At 37.9% G+C, this 23832-nt stretch overlaps 1 protein-coding gene across 2 annotated transcripts in view; it reads right to left on the bottom strand.

Annotated features, from left to right (window-relative positions):
• The window catches only part of ARMC9 (armadillo repeat containing 9), a 63671-nt gene that overhangs the window by 22790 nt on the left and 17049 nt on the right, over positions 1 to 23832 (bottom strand). For both annotated transcript variants that reach the window (XM_084212062.1, XM_084212061.1), the window contains exons 10-22: positions 23421 to 23456; positions 18387 to 18421; positions 17125 to 17236; positions 16101 to 16193; positions 14716 to 14806; positions 13726 to 13849; positions 12072 to 12211; positions 11207 to 11283; positions 10230 to 10304; positions 9092 to 9182; positions 7706 to 7764; positions 3105 to 3209; positions 1873 to 1988 (exon numbers count right to left, since the gene is read on the bottom strand). In XM_084212062.1, coding sequence (XP_084068188.1) covers positions 1873 to 1988; positions 3105 to 3209; positions 7706 to 7764; positions 9092 to 9182; positions 10230 to 10304; positions 11207 to 11283; positions 12072 to 12211; positions 13726 to 13849; positions 14716 to 14806; positions 16101 to 16193; positions 17125 to 17236; positions 18387 to 18421; positions 23421 to 23456 — 1154 coding nt within the window. The remainder of the gene's footprint in view (positions 1 to 1872; positions 1989 to 3104; positions 3210 to 7705; positions 7765 to 9091; positions 9183 to 10229; positions 10305 to 11206; positions 11284 to 12071; positions 12212 to 13725; positions 13850 to 14715; positions 14807 to 16100; positions 16194 to 17124; positions 17237 to 18386; positions 18422 to 23420; positions 23457 to 23832) is intronic.

The raw sequence follows: 23832 nt of genomic DNA, 5'->3' as shown, positions 1-23832 counted from the left end.
ACAGCCAATTCCACAGAATCAGCCCAGGTCTCCAAGCCCAGCCTGGGTGAAATACTGTGCAGGGTAAGGGGGACCTTGAACTCTAACACTAACCCCACAGGAAAGTGGCAATGTATATTTAGGCATAGATAACCAGTATATGTATATTTAGGCATAGATTAATCAGTCTAGATTTTTAAGGCCTGCAGTTCTTTTGGAGAACTGCATGAAAATTATTAGGTAATCACTATTTTACTAACATATTAATTAATTGCTGCTTTCTTCTGACACACAAACACACATTTTTAATATATATGAGGAGAGGTCTTGCAAAAACTGTGGATGTTGTGATGGTGCAAAAAGTTGGCCACTGTAAGAAAAGACACAAAGTCAGAACTCCAAATCCACATTTAGGCTATACCAGGCAGAGTAGGGCCATGTCCAAACAAATGCCATTTTATCCAGGCCAGTACTCAGAATAAAGATTAAGATTTTAAGGCAAATTCTGCCATGGAATAGCAAAAAATTCTTCTGCTTTGGAAGTGTGTGTTTCCTTCATCTTGTTTTTTAAAAAAATAAATGTCTTCTGGGATTTTGTCCATGCCCAGATCTGGTATGTTACTCTTGTCTGTTCCAAGGCCCTGGTGACCTAAAACATATAATCCCACAAGAATGGTACACCTGCCAAAAAGGTATATTTGGATGACTCAGGGGGGCTCCCACTCAGGTCACCTGCATGTAGGAATGCTAATTCCAGCATGAGACAGTGGGAGGCAAGATAAGGCTGTGACCACTCCTTGTCCAAAAACAGACTTCACTCAAAGTCACCTACACCTGTGCAACTACATCAGTCCTCACTGTCTTCTTTACCCATTTTCCACACTAAAATGAGGAGGAAAAGTACTCTAGGAAATAGAAAATATGGACAGAAAAGCAAAGAGTGGCAGAGGGACAGCATGGGACAATCTTCAGGACTGATGTGTTCAAAGAACCATCTGTAATTTCATTACATTGTTGTGTTTCAGGTTACCCACTCATTTTAACACACCCATACCAATCCTTTGAGTCTTGAGTACTCTCATCATGCTTGGTTAGTCTTGTAGTGTCTCAGATTAAATATCCACAGAAACAAAAACATTAAATCCTCACAATAAACATGCCTGTATCATAGCTACCCAGACTTGATCAAATCCAAAACTATGCAACTGAAAGTTAAAAAATCATTTAAATTTGGGATTTCATTGGTATTTTACTTCCTCAGTCAAGACAGTGAACAGGACAAATCTCATGTCAGAAATTAAGATATACTTGTTCTAACAGAAAGCAGAGAATATTCAAGGAGCTCTACATGGTAAGACTCCTTTATTCCCTTTACAATAAGCCTTCTACTCTGACCCAAATCACACCAGGAGCAAAGTGTCATACACACTTCTGATGGAAACTGTATTTCCAAAGCAGGGAAACACAACATAACAAGATTTTTATTCTATCCATTTTCTTTTTCATCTGTCCTCTAACAAACCTCCCTAGAGCAAATACACTTTGTTGCCTGTGAAGTGGAAGATCCCAGGCATTGTAGATGTTTGGTGCAACTTTCCAATGGAGTATTTTACAAGAAGATGCAAGAACATGTGGGATACAATACAAATTTAAATCAACCTGATCAGTATATATTCATTCAACTATTTTTAGAATGTGACCTCAGCCAGTGGACCTTTCTCTGCCTGCTATGTTTTGCTCCTTTTTTTGAAATGATCTGCAATGAATGACAATGGCAATGCACTTTTAGATAGAGAAGGTTTAGCTATTAGGCATTGTTATGGGCTTCTTTTGTTGTTATGCTTTTTAAAAGAGCTTAAAAAAACTAACTTGGTCTCATTTGTTTGGACTTACATTAGATATGCAGTTCTGTGATAACCTGGTGTCACAGGTCTCTGTAGAGGCTCATCTGTACTCTGATGCACACCAGCAAATTGCTTCTTCTTAGTTTTTGGAGTGTGAGTCATTATCTGATATACAGGAAAGGAAGAAAAATAAATGCAGTGGAAAAACATTTGAAGCCATAAAGAAAATTCTTCAGAAACATTGCAGCAGAAACTAAATTGCCTTCTGGTGTCACTGCATAAAACTTCCTGGAATCACTGAAAGCTCTTTCACAACATCTTCCCTCAGGTCACTTTTCCATTGTCAGGATTCCGGATTCTTGAATTCAGAAGGTGCACATTTATAATAGAATGGGCTGGGTTGGAAAGGTTCATAAAGAACATCCAGTTCCAAGCCACCTTTCACTGCATCAGGTCGCTCAAAGCCTCATCCAACCTGGCCTCAAACACTTCCAGGGATGCAGCTGCCACAGCTTCCCTGGGCAACCAGTGCCAGAGCCTCACCATCCCCACAGGGAAGAACTATTTTTCCTTGTATCTAATCTAACCTACTCCCTTTCAGTTTGAAGCCATTCCCCCCTGTCCTATCCCTACATGTTCTTGTGAAAAAGCTCCTCTCCAGCTTTCTTGTAGACCCTTTTAGGACTGAATGCCTACAATAAGGTCTCCCTGGAGCCTTCTCATCTCCAGGCTGAATACCACCACTCTCTAAGCCTGTTTTCACAGGAGAGGTGCTCCAGCCCTCTGAATATCTCAAATTAGTCACAGCACACTAAATGGCATTCATACAAACTTTATGCTTTTTTACTTAATAGCTTTTTGCTGCTTGAAGTAAGGCAGACAATACTTGATCCAGCACAACGCCTGCAGGAGCAGTTGACTTTTCAACTTTTCTTTTTTCTAAAATAATTTCAGACCAGCAGAATGTTCCAGTTATTAACCTGCTCAGTACTTTGCTTTGTGTGCTCAGAGTCACTGGTGTAGCACTAGAACCCTAAGGCTGCCTGTAGCTTATTATTAAGCCACAGCCTGACCACCCCCTGTGAGAGGGTAGCTCCTTTCTCACACTGCTTCTGCTTCTCCTAAGCAGCAGCTCATGCACAGACTGTGAAAGATCCAGACTGCTCTGCAGGTAGCATCTGCCTCTTCAAGCAACAAATTGAAGAAAGTGGTGAAACTGCTGAAATAAAACACTTAACCAGGAAATTAATTTATTTTAAGATTCTAAGGAGTGGTACTCACTCCCAAGTACTCTGTTGTTAGCAGCTTCTCTCCTGAAAGCTCCCCCAGCTGAGGCAGCAAAATCTCATCTTTGTCCAGATCAGGCTCCAGGATGTCATTGTCCTCCTGCAAGGCAACAAGAAACTCAGGGGTGCAAGGAAACTTTAAAGCTGGCAATTAAAAAAAAAACAAACCCAAGAGCTGGTACAAAAAGCTTGGAATCAGTATTTCAGGATAAAAAGATCATACAACAAGGCAACAACCCTCTGTTGATTTTATTCCACAAACCCAAATGTAACCAACTTAAAGTAAAAACTACCAAGAATTCACTCTCTGGTGCCTATTTCTAGAATAGCTATGGGTGATTCATCTTTCATGGAAGCTCTGCAGCTTCTACACATCAAAAAAGCCAGGAAATTTTGAAGTTTGAGTGATTCCTCCAACAAACCAAAACCAGTAGTACAAGGACAAGACATTTTTTGCTTGTGTTTTGCTACCAGAAAGAATTCTCTTCTGTCCTGCAAAGACAGACCCACTCCAGATGAAGAAAATGGTCTTTGCTTTTGAAACCTGTTGTGACAGTAAATGTAAATGACTGTCAAAAACAGTAAATGAGAAAAAGTAAAGAAATCATTCTAAAAAGGTATATTGCATAGTTATGTAGAGTGTCTGGCATAAACTCCATTAAAAACAATCTCCACTGGACTCTGGTGAACTCCAGAGCATAACAAAAATGAAAAGCAGTCTTACTTTTGTGAGATTTAGACTCAGTTTTAAATGGTCACAATCAGCTCTTAATTACCTGGAAAGCTGGGTATGTGTGAAAAATAACACAGATGATGGCAAAAGGACAAACACTTGAAGACTAGGCAACAATCATCTGTATCAAGCAAAAAACAACCCATCACCTCTCACCCCCCCACCAAGAAACCACACTCCAAAGTCCACAATATAGTGTATTTTTAATGGGGAGGGGGGGGGAAGCTGCAAAGATAAGCTCTATAAATAGGTATGGGGGATATTTTTTTTTTTACAAGGTTTGTTAATGCAGCCAATCCTGCTCCCTGACATTATTTAACCTGCCAGGAAACCAAGCCTGAAAGTGTCCCCCCTCTGCCTCCTTGTACAAAATAAGGACTTTGCCCATGTGCCATCACTCCACTGCTGAAATAACACAATGGGTGCCCTGTTCCCCACTGCTCACAGGCTGCAGCAGATGTTGGAAGCCAAGCTCGTTAAGGTAATGGCTGGAAGCCCTGTGATTAAGCCCTTCCTTTTGATGTGCTCTGTGGCTGAAGTGGATTTTCACACGGCAGCTCTCTGATTTTATTGCCAGGTGCTGAGTGACAGCGGATCAGAGGGTGTCTGATAAATCTTCACTGTACAGGAACCTCACCCAGCTCCAGCTTGTAACCAAGCTTTGGAATCAGAGCTACAATATCACACATTCACTTTAACAAGCAGCTTTTCAAGATGATCCAAGTCAAATAAAGAAATGAACGCAAAGATCAAATATTGAAGATAAATTAAGTTAGTATTTAACAGACGAGTCAAGAGAATACTGAGCACCAGGAAATACACACTGTGACTGTGGGTGTCAACACACCCCAGAAGGCTGACATCTCAAGGCTGGGTATGTACTCCAGGAGCCAATGTATCCTAAGCTCTGCACTAGTTAATTTAAAGCTTACCAGCCAAACATAAAAGCCAACTTATTTCTGAATAACAGCACACATACAGACATTTTTATATGGTTATATGCTCCAGCATGACATAGTACAGAATCTTAAATTTCTGAATGTATGATGCCCTTAGAAATCCCAGAATTTTCCTCTAACAGGCTCAACTGCATCTTAGCCACAGCGTTTAGGAGAAAGTAGCCATTACCACAAGATCTGCTCAAAGCCAGGAGAGAATTCATCAACTCTAAATTAAACACAGATAAAAGCAAAAAAAACCCCATGACAGGTAAGAGTAACAGCACTGGGAACATTGCATGCTCTTGTAAATAATTAAAGCTGGAGCAAAATCTGCAAATTAGGGCTGCATGAGAGTCTTTTTGTTGTTTCTTAAGTTGTAAAGGTATAAATAAAGGTATTGAGCAACAAATTCTAACATCAGTAAGCAGTCTGAAAGCATGTCACTAAATTGGCAACACTGGCAATATATGGACACATTCTGAAATGCATTCAGTCTGTAGTGGTTTAAAAGTTACATAAAATCAAGATTTTGGATAAAATTTTCCAAAACTTTCTGTTGCCAGATCACAACATCAGATGTTATCATAGAACGCCATTGAGAACAATAACTCACTGCAATTCTAAAATACAAAAGAGTTCCAATCATTGAGGTAGTGAGTCAACAAATCTTTGTTTATTTAACAAAGTAACAACATTATGCATAACTGCCATTATATTTGTAAACTATATTTTCTAAACTGAAGGACTAAGAAACCAGATGTCCTTGTAGCAGAACGGAATTATAGTTCCCAGCAGCAATCAGGATGCAGAATGTGTTGCAATTAATGTTACACTAAAAACAGTTTCAAATTTGGCTTTTCTTTTTAATATAATAGTGAAGCTAATGAAAAGCTGGAATTGGACACAAAATCCTACTGTTGTTTTTTGAGTCAAATAATAAGAAATGCCAGAAGTCCATTTTAATCACATGATGGTCCAGTGGCAAAAATACATTTCAAAAGGATTTGACCTAGAGCCTTTGCTGGAATTGTAAGCAGCAGCAATGCCACACCTTTCCAGGAAGGAGCTGCTTATCCACGTGTTTTCACAACAAAACACAGTATCCTTTAAAAAAGTATGCTGAAGTTCAAGCAAAGGTATTATCACCTTGGATTCTCACCATACACCCAAGAGACTCAAAGCTTAGAGATGTCAGTTAAAAGGTGTTAACCAGCATTTTAAGCAAAGGGAAGTTTTAATGATTAATCTCCAGGAAGCCCATCTTCCACCACAAGCATTGATTTTCAGTTGGAGGAGTGGAAAGATTATAAAAAACAGACTTCAGGACTGCAGGAGGTGAAACAATCACAATAATCTACTCCTACAAGAAAAGTTTACTGAATTCCCTCAGAACTCACTTAGAACTCTCCCCTTAGAATAAGAAGGGGAGAGTTGATTGTTAAATAAAACTTATTTTCTAGCTCTAAACTTGGAATTTCTACATAGCTCAAACTTTAGGCAAAGGGACTATTAGTTCACCACCTATTGTGCCACAACACAAAAACTGGATAAATAATGCAACCAGTGCAAGGCTTCCCTGGATACTGCCAGGCAAAGGCTGCATCCTGCATGATGCTGCACCCCATAGCAGCTGAGAGTATACCACAGCTGCTGCAGTCAGGATACTTGCATTTTCATCTGTTCTCAAAACAGAAAAAGGTCAGTGTGCACTAGAAAATGTATTCTGTCATGCTGCAGCAACAGGAAAAATTTTAGACTTGGTTTTCCTCAGTCACTGTCATTCCCATTAATGTGCTATGAGCTACTAGAATGTGGACACAACTAAGTTTTATCTGTCTTATTCTTTGTTGGTTCAGGACAAAAATCTTATATTTAGTCTAAAAGCATGGTTTTCAGTGAATCTGTTATGCAGTAACACTGCTAATACAAGAACATTTTGCAGTTCACTCACTCCCCATGTCACTGTTCAGGGCCAAACAGATGCTATGAATGTATTTGCACACATACACACACCTAAGTATGCACAAATACTGTTTCCAGGACATCTACTATAGCTGTTTTTTTAAATTTCTCAAGCAAGACTTCTGAATAAAATAAAAATGCAGTGGGGTAGATTTCCTCAAGATAAAACTCCCACGTAACTGCTGACACTGTATTTTCAAGCTTTCACCGTGCACTCCTGGCAATGCAGAAATGGCAACACCAGCAGTGAAAACTGGGTATAACATTTCCCTCACAAGATTTACATCTTGCTTTGGTTATTAATTTAGGTGATCCAGTATGTTGTGTTGTCTACACCCATGGCTCTATGAAGACAACTTAAAACATGTTGAAATACTGGTGTAGAATGCATTTATTAGCAGAGAAGGAAATACAAAGCTAATCAGCTTATATTTACTGTGATCGTTTCTCATGCTTATTTTATTTTATTTTCTCATGGTACTTATTCCTTATTTGTAATAACTGTTTCCCTTTCTTATATTCTAGTAATTTACTAAATATATTTCAAAGTTTTTAAACAGCAGATAAAGCACTCTGAATAGATAATGATACCTTAAGAAAAAGTGACAACCTGTTTATAAACTATTCTGGTAAAAATATTTCTTTTTTAACTGCATCCAATAGGTCTGCTTGAAAGCAAGATTCCTACTTCTACAGTAATTCCTCATCTCTTCACTTATGTCAAGCTATAATCCTTTACTTGTCACAGAGGTGGTGAGTTGCTAAAATAAAAGAGCAGGGCTTCAAATGAAGAAAAGGTAATGGAAACAGATCCAATCTTCTTGTTAATGCAAGAATAATTAAGTAAACATAAAAACCATATGCAAAACCAGAAAACCAACATCTGGTTTATGGACAGAAATATTTTCTTTCTAGAAGGTTAAGGATCTTTGTAAAAGGGGCCAGAAAGCCTTTACTTACTTCCTCATACTCCTCTTCCTCCTCATCATCAGACACAATACTATCATTGAATGGCTCTTCTAGAAAGAAGCAAAACAAAATGGTGTCAGTTAAGCTGCACATGTACAACTTAACAGGATCTTGTTACCTCAGTTTTACAGGAGCAAGATTTAACCTGCTTCTCATACACTCATGTCCTTTTCAGGACAGCTGTTGGAATAATTTGATCATATAAGCATTCTACTAGAAATCACTGAAATCAATTCATATTTTGGAAAATGGCAGAAATAGAAGCCCTCTGGAATAGTTACTTTCTCAGAAAATCCACAGTGACACCTCACTGTATTTACTGACAAGACTTAAATGAAAGTGTGTGCACCTGCAAGTTTGTCTATTTTTCAAGTTTTTTTTAATAAGAGACTCTACTTCTGCCTAAAAATACTTTAATATTATACTGCTTTTGTACATAAAAAGTTAGTTCTTATGCAGAACACTTATTGTAAGTTTTGGATAAAATTATTTCCTCAGGAAAAGAGTGGCCAGCTTATACTGGAAATCTGAATCATCAATGACTCAGACAAAAGCTCTTAAAAATGCCATTTTCAGATAGGAGTGATTCTATAACCCTGAAGAAAAAACATTGTATAGTGGCAATACAGTACTTAAATATTTTATTTGTTCTTTTACAAGGTTGAATTTGTAAAAGTTCTAGCTGGTAAAAGAACAAGAAAAAAAATAAAGAAAAAGACAGGCTGTGTTCTCTTTCTTAAAGCCAAACAGAGCAGTTCAACTTGTTCTATGTTTACTGTACAGAAAGATGCAATCAGAACTAATCTCCTTTCCATTATTTGTTTTCTCTTTCTTCATTTTTCCTTTCAGTCACAGGCAAAAGGAAATGGAATAAATATTCCACCTTCTCAGTCTGTATTAACAGCATCTACAACTCTCATGACCCATCAACATCCTCTCCAAAAAGGATGGTCTCTGCTCCCTATTCAGGATGAGCCATTTCACATAAAGCTACACCTCAACAGAGCAAGATATGAGCATAGACAGACCTAGTCCCTAAATCCTATTTTATAAATTTCTACTGCATTTGTGCAGTTGGCAGCAGTCTCTCATTACCATCAGACCACTGGCATGAAAGAAAATAGCAAAGGTAATTTTATTTATGATCCCAAAACTTTGGAATTGTGTCTTACTCAGCCTTTTATTTCTTCCTTATTACTACAACATAAAGGAAATTTTAAAATACATTACTTTCAAATCCTGACATTCATTATTCACCCTCTCTAAGACCATCACACTATTGTTATTCTTTGAGGTTTCCAATGCCAAGTAAAAACATGAGCTTTTTTATGGCTTTTGTGAAGGATTTCAAGCTCTGATAGCTGCCTGTGTTCTGACCTGAATTGAGTTGCTTGATAACAAATTCCATCTGTCGAATCATCTCTTCATTTCTTTCCTTGATAAGGCAGCGCAGAATTTCTTCCATTCCCTGGATGTAGCAGAAAGTATTGGTAGATCAGTGTCTCATGTCACCACAGTGACAGAGATCTGTTAGCTAAAATAACTTTTTTTTTTGGTCAGGGAAAACAGAGGCAGTGTAAAGCAAACCATGGTGTCCAGCTCCAAGTGTTGCAGAGAGAACAATCTATGTTCTCTACATTGCTTCGAAGCTTAAACAGAGACATGTCCATGATGAACAGCAAATTTTTACAACAGATCTGCTGCTTTTGCCTTCTGAATTCACTACACAATAGTCATCAGAACAGCATAAAATTTGCATCCACAGAGACAACAGTGCAAGGTTCAGAGAAAGAAAGGAGAAAACAGAACCAGCTTGGGACTTTAAACCTGGTTTCCCTCTTTATGGCTCCTTATAGCCTTGATGTTGTGTCTTTAAGCTTTTATGATCACTTCCAATCCTCTGTCCTCTGTGAGGTAGAACATCTGACAACAATTATGTCTCCATAACTCTCTGGATTCGTTCTTAAGATACAAAGACATGCTGCTCTCCCAGGAACAGCTTCCTCAAACACAGAAGTTGAAACACAGTCATTACCATTAGACTAACTTCCACAGGAGATCAGTTCCTAGTTCTGAAATCTTCCTCCTGCTCCTTCCCCAGATAACCATGTCTATACCAGGCAGAAGGAAAAGCAGCAAGAAGTCCTTCTAGTGGCTACTCACTGGTGCAGAATAAGGGGAAGAAGTAGCAGGTAAGATGAAAGCATCTCCTGGGACCACAAGGAGTCTACAAAATGCTAGAAGGACACACAATTCTAAAATGACACCTTTAATTTATAATTCAGACAGAATCCTTCACACTACTGGGACTCCACTCCTCGGAAAAAGATCTGGAAATATGGCAGAAGTGTTTGAGAAATAATTTATACTTCCCTGAGGATCAAAGGGAAAGGGCCTCTTGTGGGTTCCCTTCTCAAAATGCCCTGGCTCCCACCTCACAGCCCTGCTGTGCTCTGTCTGGGCCATCTCTGGCAGAGATGTTGATTTTCATGCTCTGCAAAGCAGCATTTCTTACCATTTCTTTGGCTTCTTCTCGGACAGCAGGGATGGCCAGAATACTGTACAGTACTCCATTCACATATGACTGGATCTAAGAGGAAGAAATAGTAATACCATGAAGAAAAGCTCTTCAATTTCTCCCAGCTGACTATCAGAATATGAGACCAAAAGTATAGAATAACTATACTTCAAAGAGTTTAACCAGGCTAGACTGGACTTGCAAAAATTCCCACATGGGAAACAGAGAACTTTTAGGATGCAAATATATTGTGATATGGTTGATCTAAACCAGCGTGCTGCATGCCAATTTCCCAAACAGCCCCCCCTGCTTCTGATAATGTATTCTTGCAAACTAACCTAGTCATAAGAAAGAATAAAAAAAGGCAAAGAAAGAGAGAAAAGCAGAAAAAAGGTTAATTTCTGACAAACACTAATAGCAGTACAAAAAGCAGGACAAAGAACAGGCAAAAGTTCCTGCCAGTATGAACTCAAGACAGGCTTCAAGCATTGTAGCCTCAGGCAGAATGAGAAAGCCAAAGCAGCTCCATGAATGTCACAAGTCTACTGCTTTCTTATAGCATTCCTTAAAACCACAGCAAATGTGTTCCCCTGCACCTGATGTTTTGCATAATGGGTTTGCATCACATATTGCTCATCTCATGAACAGTCAAGCTTGAGCTGATTTGGGTGCATGACATTTAAGCATCAGAAACTGCAGTCAAGGCACATGGACTGCATGGTAAGTGCATCCACAGCTGCCATTCTTAGCTGCCAATGTTTGTTAAAGCAAGACGTGCTTCTGGTCTAAAAAGACCTCTGCTTACTAAAATAAAATCTATGCTTTTGTGAATTTTAGGCAAAATTCATGCAACTTAATTAACAAGGATCTAATAAAGGAAACAAAACCAATTTACTTTTTACATTTTTTCCTTTCTTCTTTTTTTAATTTTTCTTTCCACCTTTTCATTAACCCAAAGTTTGATATACAAATACCTTAGGATTCTCGTGGTCCAGAAGACCAGAAAGAACTCTGAGCATGGGGTTTGGGATACTTGCACATATTTTCTTCCCTGCAAAAGCAGAACACATAAACATGCTTGAAAAATAGAACACATCAGAGCAAGTTTCTTTCTTACTTTTTAGAATTAGTATTAAATATAGTTTGCACAGAGCAATACTGTTTCTTGTTCCTGACAAATGCTGTTCAGCATAACCGAGTTGAAATCAGTGAAATTACTCTAGATTTATGCAGTTGTAGTCTTGGACAGGATGCAACACAAAGGGGATTGAAAAATTTAACAAAGGCATTTTTTTGCTTACAAGAAGCAGATGATTTTTCACCCTTACCTCACTTTCCTTTTTAAAAGGAAATTTAATTAATGCTCTTTGTAAATCTCTTGGACACAGACAGGATCTTATTTTCTTGGGGGGAATCTCTGCTTTGTAGAAGTGAAAGCAAGATGAAGGTTAAGCTCCTCGCCCTTACTCCTCAACCCAGTTCTTTCTGTTTACAAAGAAATCTCTAACAGAGAATCTGTAAGTGGACACAGAGTGTCCTTTGAAAAGTGGGCCTGGAATGTAGCAATGGCAGCCATCACATACTACTAAAAAAAATAATCAAATCTTATAGGGTGCCATTGCTTATTTCTTTGCTTAATTCTTTAGAATTCCCATAATTGGAATTCTTGGAAGGCAGATGTGCTCAAAAGCGTTGGTTATAACAGTCAAATATCTCTGGTTGTGGTTCCTGCTGCTGAGTGTAGTCACTTGAAAGAATCCTGGTAGAACAGGAGAAAAAGATTCACAATCTTCCCTCTCTAATTCTTGGAATAAGGTTGTAACTCAAAATGTAAGACACCTGCACTCCGCAGACAAAGATTCATGAGCAAGGCAGCACAGTACTCCAGGTTGTAATCAGACAGGCAATCTGGGTCTATTAGAACATCAACCAGCCAGAAAATGAGCCCATCTTTGATCATTGCTGACTGCAGTGTGCGCCTAGGATTAAAAAAAAAAAATCAGATCACAAATCACAAATTCAGATCACAACATAAATAGCTTTCTTATACATTTAGGGCCAGTACAAGCATATTAAAAATACAATAGCCTGCCCAAAAAAAAAAAAAATCCCTAAACTAACTGTTTTGGTAGAATCACTAAACGAAGTAATTAACAAAGCCTGAAGAAATTGAAGATGCAGATTCCCATATGGTTAGAGGACTAAAACATTGTTGGATAGATCGGAGGGGGGGATTGTTTTTGCTTTATTTTGTTCTTTTTAAACCTGTGAACTGCTGAGGTAAATTTCTTCATTGTTTTCTAGGGCTTCTTACTCCAGCTAAAATGGCATTTTCAATTGTCTTTTTTAATTGGTTTAAAAAGGCAGCTATACACAACAGATCCATAAAACAAATGAATTACTTCTGTCACAGGTAGCCATAGCACTGTAGTACTTTTGTACTGCCAATTTGACAAATGAGGTTTTTTGCTTGAATCTATTTGCACTTTTCTCTAGAGATTCTTAAATCTCATGCTCTTTTAACTCAACTTGTAGTTGCCCTCAAAGACTATGCTGAATAAAGTGCCAGATGGCCAACCATGGTCTACAATAAAAATTCTACACCTTAAAATACAAAAAAAAAAAAGAAGTATATAGTGGTAGAAAAGTCTTACTGAAGAACAGAATTTTTCATAACATTATTTCCAAGAGGCATTATATTTAAATTGCAAAGATCAAAGCAGGTGCTTTGCTGGCTTTGGTCCTGAAAGCTCATATGTTTCTTAGTGCTGGATATTGCAGCAGGTCTGTGGCATGGACTAAGCAAAACAAGGGAGCATCTGACCACATATGAAAAAAGTTTCCCTTATGTCAAGTATCTGGAATTAACCTTCTAGAAGATTGTTACTTTTTAGAAAATAAAAAACTTCCAAATTTTCAGTATTCCTCCTGACTGCTGTGAAAACAGAGTTCCTTAGATCATATTTATTTGATAAATAAAGCATGCCCTTTACTGCTTTTGTGTATTTCTTTTGTGGTGGGCACTGAGGAAGACTGCTAATGCAAAAGTAAGAAACAAGACAGCCTGTGCACAGACAGCTCCAGGAAAGGGGGTCAACAGGATAAAGATGAAATCCCTGAAAAATGTTTGCAGAAGGGATAATGAAAACCCTATGCTTCGGAATGTAACACAACTCTTTTTCCATGTAGGATTGTCAGAGCTTTCTTCATTAAGATTTTCACTTTCTTCAGTTAAGGAACACATACAAAGCACACAAGGCTGTGGCAGGAGATGTACATTTACTTGGGCCTTGACAGCTGGTAGGAAGTCAGGTTAATTCAGTCAGCAAAACTGAATTCTCCTCCATAATAAGTGACATTGCTTTCATCAGCCATCAGGGGTTCTGATGATTGTTATGGGAAAATCAAGTGCTCTTCTTTCCTCCCTGAACAGAGCCTAACTAGCCTGCATTTCCTCCCCTGCTGTCACCAGCACAGGCTGTGCTTTCATCACCTGAGGCTGAATTTCTGCAGAGCCCCCAGAACATTCTCCCATGTAAGGGAATCCTTGTCTTCAGCTTTCAGTCTGTCCTCCAGCATTTGCAGCAATGTTGGGTTCTGAGAAAGGTAGGCACGACCTGGTGCAAAAAGCGATGAAAGAACAGATGCTGAGATAGCAGCTATGACAGAAAACTTCCCTCTCTTTGGAAAAGTAATCAGGATTGACCTCAGTTTCCTCTTGACAAGCCACAAACTTGTGCCAAGATCCAAACAAACCTGCACAAAGTTGTGTAGCAGACCAGTTGCATTCAATCCAGACACTTGGGGTATTAGAGGTCCACACTTGCAAATCAGTACCACAGAACCCACTTTCAGTATATGCTTTCTGATCTAGCAGTCTTGTACAATCAAGAAAAAGAACAGAAATGTCCAAGGAGCTTGGGAAAGTCAGGTGCCCTCCTGCTACTGGCTTCAAATGAGATTTCAGCACCTAGCAATACTTAGCTCCAAAAATAGCAGCAAACCAAGAACTAATTTGGGACAGGCAGAGATCCAAAGCTGGATATATATGCATCTGGATTGTTAGCAGTGATGCACAAAGATTTATTCAGGTGAGGACCAGGAAAATGCAGGAGCCACAGTAGTTACTATTGCACAACCTGGTAGCAGGTCTGCCCACAGGAAACCCAATTAATGGGGATTTTTCTCTTTAACCCTCATGTAGAAACTGAAGACTACATTAAAGGCAATATCTGAGTAAGTTCCCACACAGATCACAAATCATCAAAACAAGTCAGAAATATTGAATATACAGTGCCAAAATGAAAACTTTCCAGATACTGAAAAGCTGTTTTGAATGCATGCTACAAAAGATAGTGAATCACTAGAAAAAGGGTGTAAATAAGGCTCTAAATTACCACATGCACTGACATGCACTTGTGAAGCACCAATAAGAAAGCATTATATGAAAATGTTATCTTATTTTTTGCAGTGAATCTTTTACCTTCTATCAGTGAAGCAAAAGCATTGATGAGCCTTGCCATATACTGTCTGACTACCTCACTCTTAGAATATAATAATTGGAGGACACTTCTCTGAAAAAGAAGGCAGATGTTAATAAATCACAAAGAAGGAAAACACAAAAGTTAGTCTTCCATAATGTTTTAAAAGCTTCATTAAACTTACACAGGAAAAAACCAAATCCTTTGAATGCATACTCATTTGTCAATATGATGTACAATTTTTTTTTTTATTGGTAGGGGGCTGAAGGAGAGATGTTAAATGAACCAATAGGCAAATTACAGCTTCTCATCTGAGTCTGTTAAAACACTATTAAACTCTATGGTGTAGAGTGGAAATTATATTGAGCCAACACAGTCCAATTAAAGCTACCTAAAATTAATAGGTACCTATTAATTTTAGGTACCTAAAATTAATATCCAGTCAGTGACCAAAAAACTCCCACAAACCAAACAACTTAGTTTTGTTGATAACTTAAATGCAGTAATATTACCTGAATAGGGATGCTTTTCTTTGACAATGAAAAGCGTGGGAAGCATCTCAGTAACTTACCAACACCTCCACATTGACATGATTTCTAATCTGTTTTATTTCAGGCTTTACACATACCTTCCCTCTTACAGAAATTTAGAGGGAGAAAAAATTGATGGTTGATTTAATAATCCTTTATGCTTCCTAGTGGTACAAGAGACTGTTGCAAAGACAATAAAGCCACAGTACACCAAGTAGGCTCAGTGCCTCCAACCCCTGGGAAACTCAATTATGCACACAAGTCACCACAACCAATGAAAAAAGTTGTGCTTTTCTTAGCAACAGTACTGGGTTATCAGGGACTGAAACAACTTTTCAAAATCAACACATCAGAACTCCCCTTTCTAAAGAAAGGTGCCAATCTACCTCAAATTCACAGAAACACAGTTGATCATTGCAGGTGCACAATGGCACATTCCATAGCGGCATTGGGACTGAAGTCCTAATTTAGTTCTTATCTTAGATCAGTGAAATGAATTGAGTGTATTATTTAACAATACACAATCACTCAAAAAGAGACACAGCATCTGATAAGCAAGACTTAAAGGGCCTCATGCTTCGGTTCAACTCACAGAAGTGAAGCACAGAGAGGTGATAAACTTCCATTTGTCTACAAGATCTGTGTATACAGTAAGAGCTCTTGTAATGCAAAGCTTTGCCATCAACTTTTGGGATGCAGAAGCTAAATGTATCACCCAGTTTTGGCACTACTACCTTTTTTTTCTTCTCCTATTCCAGAGAGCAATAAATAAGGAAATTTTATGATCAGCACTTCATAGACATAAATGAGCAATATCACACAGAAGTTGGACAACTGACAACTCAGTTTCAGCTGACCTGACAGTTGCTGTGGCAATCCAGGAGGTCATTACTGATGTAGGCTTGCATGATAGTGTCTCTCTGTTCTCCAGGATACGATGTCGTCAAGCGCTAAAATAAATAACAACATAAATAAACAAGGAAAAAAACCACAAAAAGCCAAAACTATGGATTTATGACCCCTGGAGATTTTAAAGGTGCTGATACTCTATAGCTGAGAACCTCTTTCATGGCGAGTGGTAATTCAACGCCAGTGACCTAAGGAAAGAGATGAAATGAGCTGACCTGACTTCAACTCTGTGGTCCAGTACAAAACTGTTACTTGGGAGCTGTCATCACTGTCCATACAGGAAGGATACAGAATTACTTCCCATAAAGTTAAAAAAGCCTCTGTAATAGTTACACATGTGGTACTTTTCTTAAACATCTGAGACAGAGCATTGGGCAAGAAGTACCTTTGGTCAGAACAAACAGATTGTTTTTATGTGAAAACAGACACTGAAACTTGATCAGAATTCCACTACTATCATTTTTCAAGACTGTCACTTTGAAGACATAAACTTCCTTTTCAGCAGGAAAATGTAACTTTCTGTTGTCATCTATAATTTTTTTGAAATGTCATTACATGACCCAAGTCAACCAAAAGGTAGGTTCCTGTAAAATACCTCGATTATAAAGGAAAACTGGTGATTAGAGTCAGGCATGTCTTGGATACAGCAGTATTTATATCAATATAAACCAAAAGGATATATGGAAAAGGGACCTGCCTAAACCAACAATTTATTTGAAAGCACATCAGAAATTATTTCCACTGAATATCCCAGAAATCTGGGAAATCCTTGTGTGTGAGAAATCTGTCTCCCCTCAGATGAGAAGGACACTACTACACTACAAATAGGCACCTCCTGCCTGGGCTGCCTTCACCATCTCAACAGCCTCAGCAAGCTTCACCAACAGGAATTTGCCTGTCAGGTTGAACTCATCACCAGAACAACCATCTTATTGCAAAAGGGATCTTGGTTTGGATGCCTCCTGTCCTTACCCAGCGCAGAGCCTGCAGTAAGAGGGCCTTGAGACGATCACTCCCTGTAATCAAATCTTTCTTCAGCTTCTCATAATCCAGAGAGGGCAGCAATGGCACATCCTGCACTTTCCTAAAGGAAAAGACATTCATCAAAACTCTCTCTCCTCATTCAGTGCACCTGATGTTACTCAGGTGGGAAGAGCCAAAACAGCAAGTCTGCTTCAGGAAAAGAACTTCCACATTTTCGCACTTTTGTTACTTTTCTTACCATTATAGTGTTAGAACAACAGACTTGTTAAATTTGGGGTTATTTATTACTTATGCATGCAACTTGCTTACCATCATAACTTGCAAACAGTAAACTGACAACCAGTCATCTGATGATCTGAGATTTTTACTGGCACAAAACAGTACAGTAACATCCTTTTCCCCCCTCCCCTACTGGGCCACAAGGGCATGAGGACAGTTAGAAACAGATGCAGTAAAAAGCTGCAGCTCCATCTCCTAGCCCTTATGCACACAGAAATGTCTTCTCCAAAGCAGAGGTGGTGTGGGCTGAGTGGATTTTTACAGCCTGGAGTATGCTGACTTAACATGAGATTTAATACAGGACTACTTTCTATCAATACTATCTTGCTATTTTGAAATTTAACACTGCAATAGAAGTTTCCCTTAAGAAAACTGCTCCCACTCAGTTTCAATCTTAATATTTAAATATAATCCACTAAAATGTTTTAGTATCTTCCCATCCTATAACTTTTCAAAACAAATTTTATGTCCTATGTATAATTGCCCCATTATCTTGTAAACAACAGGATAAAAATAGTGTCTCAAAAATTTAATAAAACTTCACCTTGAATATGCCATCTCTATTCAGTATTATAAGCCAAAATTTATTAAGTCAGACACAAAAAAAATAAAGTTAAAGCACCCAAAAATCCATATTAGTGATTTCCCCACTTCCTAGATTTGTGAGAATCAAACCAATTACAACAATAGGACCAAAATATGTGGAAACACTAAAAATACAGCAACAACTTCTCATGTGTGGAATGGCAGATTTACTGGATTAACAACATTCTGCTGAAATGAGAACATTACTGAAGCTGCTCAGCAGAAGAACACAGATCACACAATATTTGCATCAATGTTCACCGAGGTCAGAGGAAGCACAGAGGAGGAGTGAGTCCCATTTGAGCACAACTGGCAGTGTGTACTTCAGTTTACAAACCCCTCCTCTTCTCTACAGACAGAACTGGAGCTCAGCAACAAATACTTACATGGAGGATAAAGATGCTCTTAACAGTGTGGATGCCTGAATCACAAAAAGAAAGAAAAAAGGAAATTACAGCATATAAATCCAAATTTCACATAATGTTATTAACGAGGTCCAAAGTGAATTCTTTCACTAAGATTCTACAGTTCTTTTCCTACAAAAACCTGTGCTGTAAACCAGAAACACAGCTAAAGAAAGAGCACTTCAGTGTTTATCTTTCTTTCCCCTTTAAGTGTTTTACAGGTCAAAATCTCTTTTGTTATGATCTTGCTATATTATCCTCACCCACACAGTCCACAAATTACCTCTGCTTGAACCATTAAAAAAAAAAAAAAAGAATAGAAACATTCACTGTCTTCATAAATTTTTATACCTTTAAAATTGCAATAATATTTCATTGGAGACCCAGCATGCATTCCTGTATATGAATTTATTGTAATTCTTTGCTCCAACACTAATGTTATCAAGTGCCTGCTGCTACCAAAATATATCCCTATATAATTATTAATATGTAAAGACAGGACTATGTATTCTGGTATGGATAAAACCAATATGAAATAGTGTGCCATTTTTTAGTGGTTCTGCCTAGGATATTATAATTAAATCCTGGATCTTTCTTCTCTGGTGCAGGGTGACACAGTGCCTGTGCAGGCACTACTGTGCAACAAGGAACACCAACACCACATAAATTTCCACATGAAAGTTGTCTGCCTCAGTGAGTATTTTTTGCTAGACTTAATTGTAGGTCAGCAAAGAAGCAGCAATTCTGGCATAAGAATGCTTCATGTCATGCATTCTGATGTCAACTACATGCTGTATTTGCAGAATATTCAATGTCATCTCTTTGTGCTGATCTCTCTGCTAAAAATCTCTCATTACCACTTATGCCTGTAAAACTGGTCTTCTCTCCTAACTGAGCCTCTTTCAATGGAAATTATATAATCAATGTCTATTGTCAGATTTAAAACTGGGATTTAGGAGACAAAAAGCATGAAATACCATAGAGAATATTGAATTACACCAACTGACATATTCTTGAAAACAACCTCGTGGGTATCCTTGTAAAACAAGGAACTGCTCTATTAGATGTGAAATAAGCTTATGTGCACATTGGAAAGCATTTTATATTATGTCAATGAATGACTTATATACAATAAACAGGTCATACACCTCAAAAGTAAACTGTCTGGGCCAGCAGTTCTCACATCACAGTTAATCTTACACAATACAAAACTCTGTCTAAGTATCATATCTGCCCCTAGACTGTTTTGCCCTCGTTCATTTTCCTTAGCATTTTTGATAAGTATAAAGAGTTTTTTTTTTAAACAAAACCGTGTTACCAGTCAAAACCTAAAATCTTGTAGCTGCATGTGCAATGAAATCACAAATCACTTTTGTTGCCTCTGTCAGCACCTTTCTCCTTTGTCCATTAGGGGAAATGGAAGAAAGTGACTATAGCAGTTGAATGCAAAAGAAATTGCAGAGCCCTTGGAGACGGAAGGTCAAACAGAGAATAACAATGTGTAAAGAAACAGAGCAGGGCACTAGGGCTATATAGATGCATATAAAGATTCTCTGCTTCTCAATAAAAGTTTTTTACACACTTTGCTGTCTTAGAAAGAAAAACGTGCTCCAACCAAAATCTAACCAGAGGATAACTGGTTAATATACACGTATCACTCTTCTACACAAAAAAAATCTTTTTGGCAAGTGTAGGATTTTACAAACTTTTAAAAAATTTCAAACTACAGAAAGTTCAACTAGAAAAACACTCAGATCAAATGGGACAAGGTCCTATTAATTCCCAAATAATTTTTTAAGCCAGCAGATGGAGCACAGCAAAGTATTTAGAATGGTTTCCTTCTGTATTCTTCCTACACCAAAAAGGCACCAGAGAGTGAGGCAGACCCTGCCCTGGGGCTCTGAGGGCAGAACCACTGAGCTGGAAAAACTTTTGGTCACTTTGCTGATTGGACCCAGTTTATCAGTCCAGAACCTGCACAGGAGGAAGGAAGTTCTTCCAGGCTTTTGTTGCTTCTGGGAAAGCAATAAGGATAAAGTTCATATTACATCAGGTTCAATTATCAAGGCTAAACAGGAATGAAGAAAGTTTTGGGGGGCTAGTTTGTTCTTCACTGCACTGTCATTTCTCAATCTGACTATGGTCAGCACCACTGATAAGCAGAAAGAATGCAAACATGTTACAGGCAGAGGTTTCCTTTCTTCCTTTTCATCTGCATGATTGCAATTAGTCATAAGTAAACTAATCTGTATCTGTGGCATGCTGAGTAAGGCACTGGCTCAGGAGATACACTCCAAGTCCTGATTCAGCCACCAACTGCAGACAGAATCCAAACTCATTTCATGTCTCTGGGCCTCAATTTTTCTCATCTGAAAAGCAGATACAGGTATCAATCTCTTGAACAAGCTGGGTTTTGAAATCTACCAATGAATGGCAGAGAGCAAGAGCTACAAGCTATTATTTTGCTATTAAACAACTGAATGCTTATAGCACAGTCACCATAAACAGAAAGGATTTAGTAGCTCCTCTTCTCATTTTTCTTAGATTACAAAATTTATTTTTTTCCCAAGCCCTTCTCTCAGTCTTTCCTGGAACAGGTTAACCATAATTTTAACCTTTTGAGCGACAGTATAGCTTAGCCAAGGAAAGGCAGAGTGTGAAGAACCTGTGGCAAACACGTTCCTATATCCCAACACTCACAGACTTCATCTTGAAAAAAATACATTTCATGCAAAACCTATCTTGAGAGAGGATCATTTGTCATAACTGAAAGACATGCAGAAACTCAGTCTCTTAAGGAAAGAAAAAGAAACACAACAAACAGCCCAAGCATAGCTCATTCTGGTAGGATCATGGGTATGACTTATGTTTGTGTTGGTTCTTGCCAAAGCCAAACCAGGTGCCACATTAAGTCAAATACTTCTGTCACGATGCACATTAGCCCCAGCTGGCATCCCTTTATTTTTGAACAAAGACAGGCATGAATATGAACAGCATGGAATAAACCAAAGAAGTTCAAAGGGGAAAAAAAAAAATCAGTATTTATAAAAGAAAGCAGACGCACTTCATGTGCAAGCCAAAACCACAACTGATTTTATCAAATACTGCAGCCTTATATTCAAACCATATCCCCTTTGCTGTTTGATGTATATATTCATAATATGCTGAAAGCAAAGCTGAAAGTCAGATTCTGTCCTCAGTTCCCACTCTAAAAATGTGCTGTAAGAATTCAGTGCAAATTCAATGCAGATTCAGAATTAATAATCAAAGATACGTGATGAATATGTGAAGAGTAAAACCAAAATTTGAGCAGATTTCTACAAATCATCAGAACTCACAAATCTATGTTGAGTTCATTTGTTACACATTAATAACAAGAAGACTGTTCCACACAGGGTTAGACCCTGAGCTTGTGTAACCTGGCAGGTCTACTGGGGCTATGCAAAGTATTATTTCATAAGAAGATCTCCAAATGTTTTTAATTATTTTTTTTCCTACTTACACTAGAGATATGCTGTTATGAAAACTTCCCACTTGCCATATAAAACAGGTTCTCTAAGACATCTGATGTGTACATTAAAAAGTCACAGAGTAATACTGTGTGATAATGTAATGACAACACAAATGTCACAAAGAAGTATAAAATACTATACATTAACAGTGAGGGGAGCTGAAAGCTACCCATATATTCAAGAAATACCTCAGAATCAGAGTCAGACAGCTTTGCAAAAAAATTTATAAACAACTCTGCATAGCAAGCTAATACATTCTACATTGTATAAAGTTACATTTAACTAATGCTTTATACTAATCTGTATAAGGAAAAAGTTTTTCCTTAGCAAAAATAATTTGATTCATCTGTCATCAACCTTTCTCAATCTCAAACCAGAGAATTACATGAAGGAACAAAATGCTTAACATCAAGCAAAAAGTGTCCATGATGAACATTCATGTCACCAATGGGAACGGGCTGACTGATACAGGTGATCTTTCACCATAGGTGGATGTGGGTTGTGTTCTCTACATCAAGATAAATATAAGTATGTAAGGAATAGTCCATTGCATTCAATACTTTTATGACTATTTCTCAAAATAAAATGTTGTTCTAAGTGGAAAGTTGAATGCCCACAATGGTTTACTTTAATTCCAGGTGTTTGAAATATGTTTGAAATTTAGGCAGCTTTTCTTGAAAGACAAAATCTTGTTTTACGTAAAAAAGGGGATAAAAATATAAATATCTATTATTTTAAATGACTGGCATCTTTCAGAATTGGTGTCAATCACTTTTATGAATTGATTACATACTGAGTTACTTAGAAGTAGACTCATTTCCTTTCTTCACAAAGAATGCACTGACTATGGGCAAAATTAGATACTTATGGTGTACTTGTAGTATTGCCAGAATACAAACTTCCATCTGGGTTACAGAAGTCACAGGCAGTACAGAGAATATAATTTTGTGTTTTCAGTGAAAGAGGATCATTTTAACTGTGTGAGAGAATTTCATAATCTTTACTACTGAAACAAAGTTTGACTTTAGGAACAAAAAATACAAATATGTAGAATACAACACCCCTCTGAAAAGCATGAATCATCTTGAATTATCTTGAGCAATAATATTTATTTGCTTTGTCAAAGGTGTTGTGGGGTCAGCTGGTTTTGGCACACTTCAGAGAGAATGTATACTATACACAGATGATCCCATGGAAGAAACAATTGCTTTCTGCATGCTGTAAGAAGCTGTGTTTCCTGTGATAGTTGTGGACAAAGCTGCTCTTATGCTGACATGCTGTGTTAAGTGCACTATGAAGCCATAAGGTTACCCAGAACATCCATTCCATTCCCCATGCAGAATTTCCAAGCCCTGTACATTTTCTGGCTCTTCATAAACCACACAGTTAGTGTCATGACAAGCTAAAATGCAGGGAAAATTGCTGCACGTTGTGAAATAAAGAGAAGTACAGACTGTGACAGACTGAGCAGGCAACGTGAAAGGAAATAAAGATGGACACTTACATATCCGTCATCACAAGGGCTCATAGAGTAATATCCCTTTATAGGCAAACAGACACACATTAAAATAAAGAAGATTAAAAAAATAAGTTAACAGAAATAAATCACAGAGAAATGCACAGTTTAAAAAAAACAACCAATAGAAATTAGCTAAAAAATAACAGACTATCAGATTTGAAAAGAAAAGTATAAACATGTTCTCCCAATCCTCATACTTGTATGTCTTAGAACTGAAATTGCTGCGTCTCTCTTGGAAGTTCTCCTCTTAACACCTGGCAAACACACCTAGTCTGCACATTGTTACACTGTCAGAGTCAGAACAGCTACACACAAAGCACAGACAAATTGACAGGAATGTATGACCTGTGCTGCTCGCTCCACTGAGACAGCCAAGAGAGAAACCCTGAACATGGCT

Source organism: Fringilla coelebs (assembly GCF_963513975.1).
Source record: "Fringilla coelebs genome assembly, chromosome: 10".
NCBI classification, from domain to species: domain Eukaryota; kingdom Metazoa; phylum Chordata; class Aves; order Passeriformes; family Fringillidae; genus Fringilla; species Fringilla coelebs.
The sequence above is the reverse complement of the archived record's forward strand: the minus strand, read 5'-3'. Positions and strand labels throughout refer to the sequence as shown.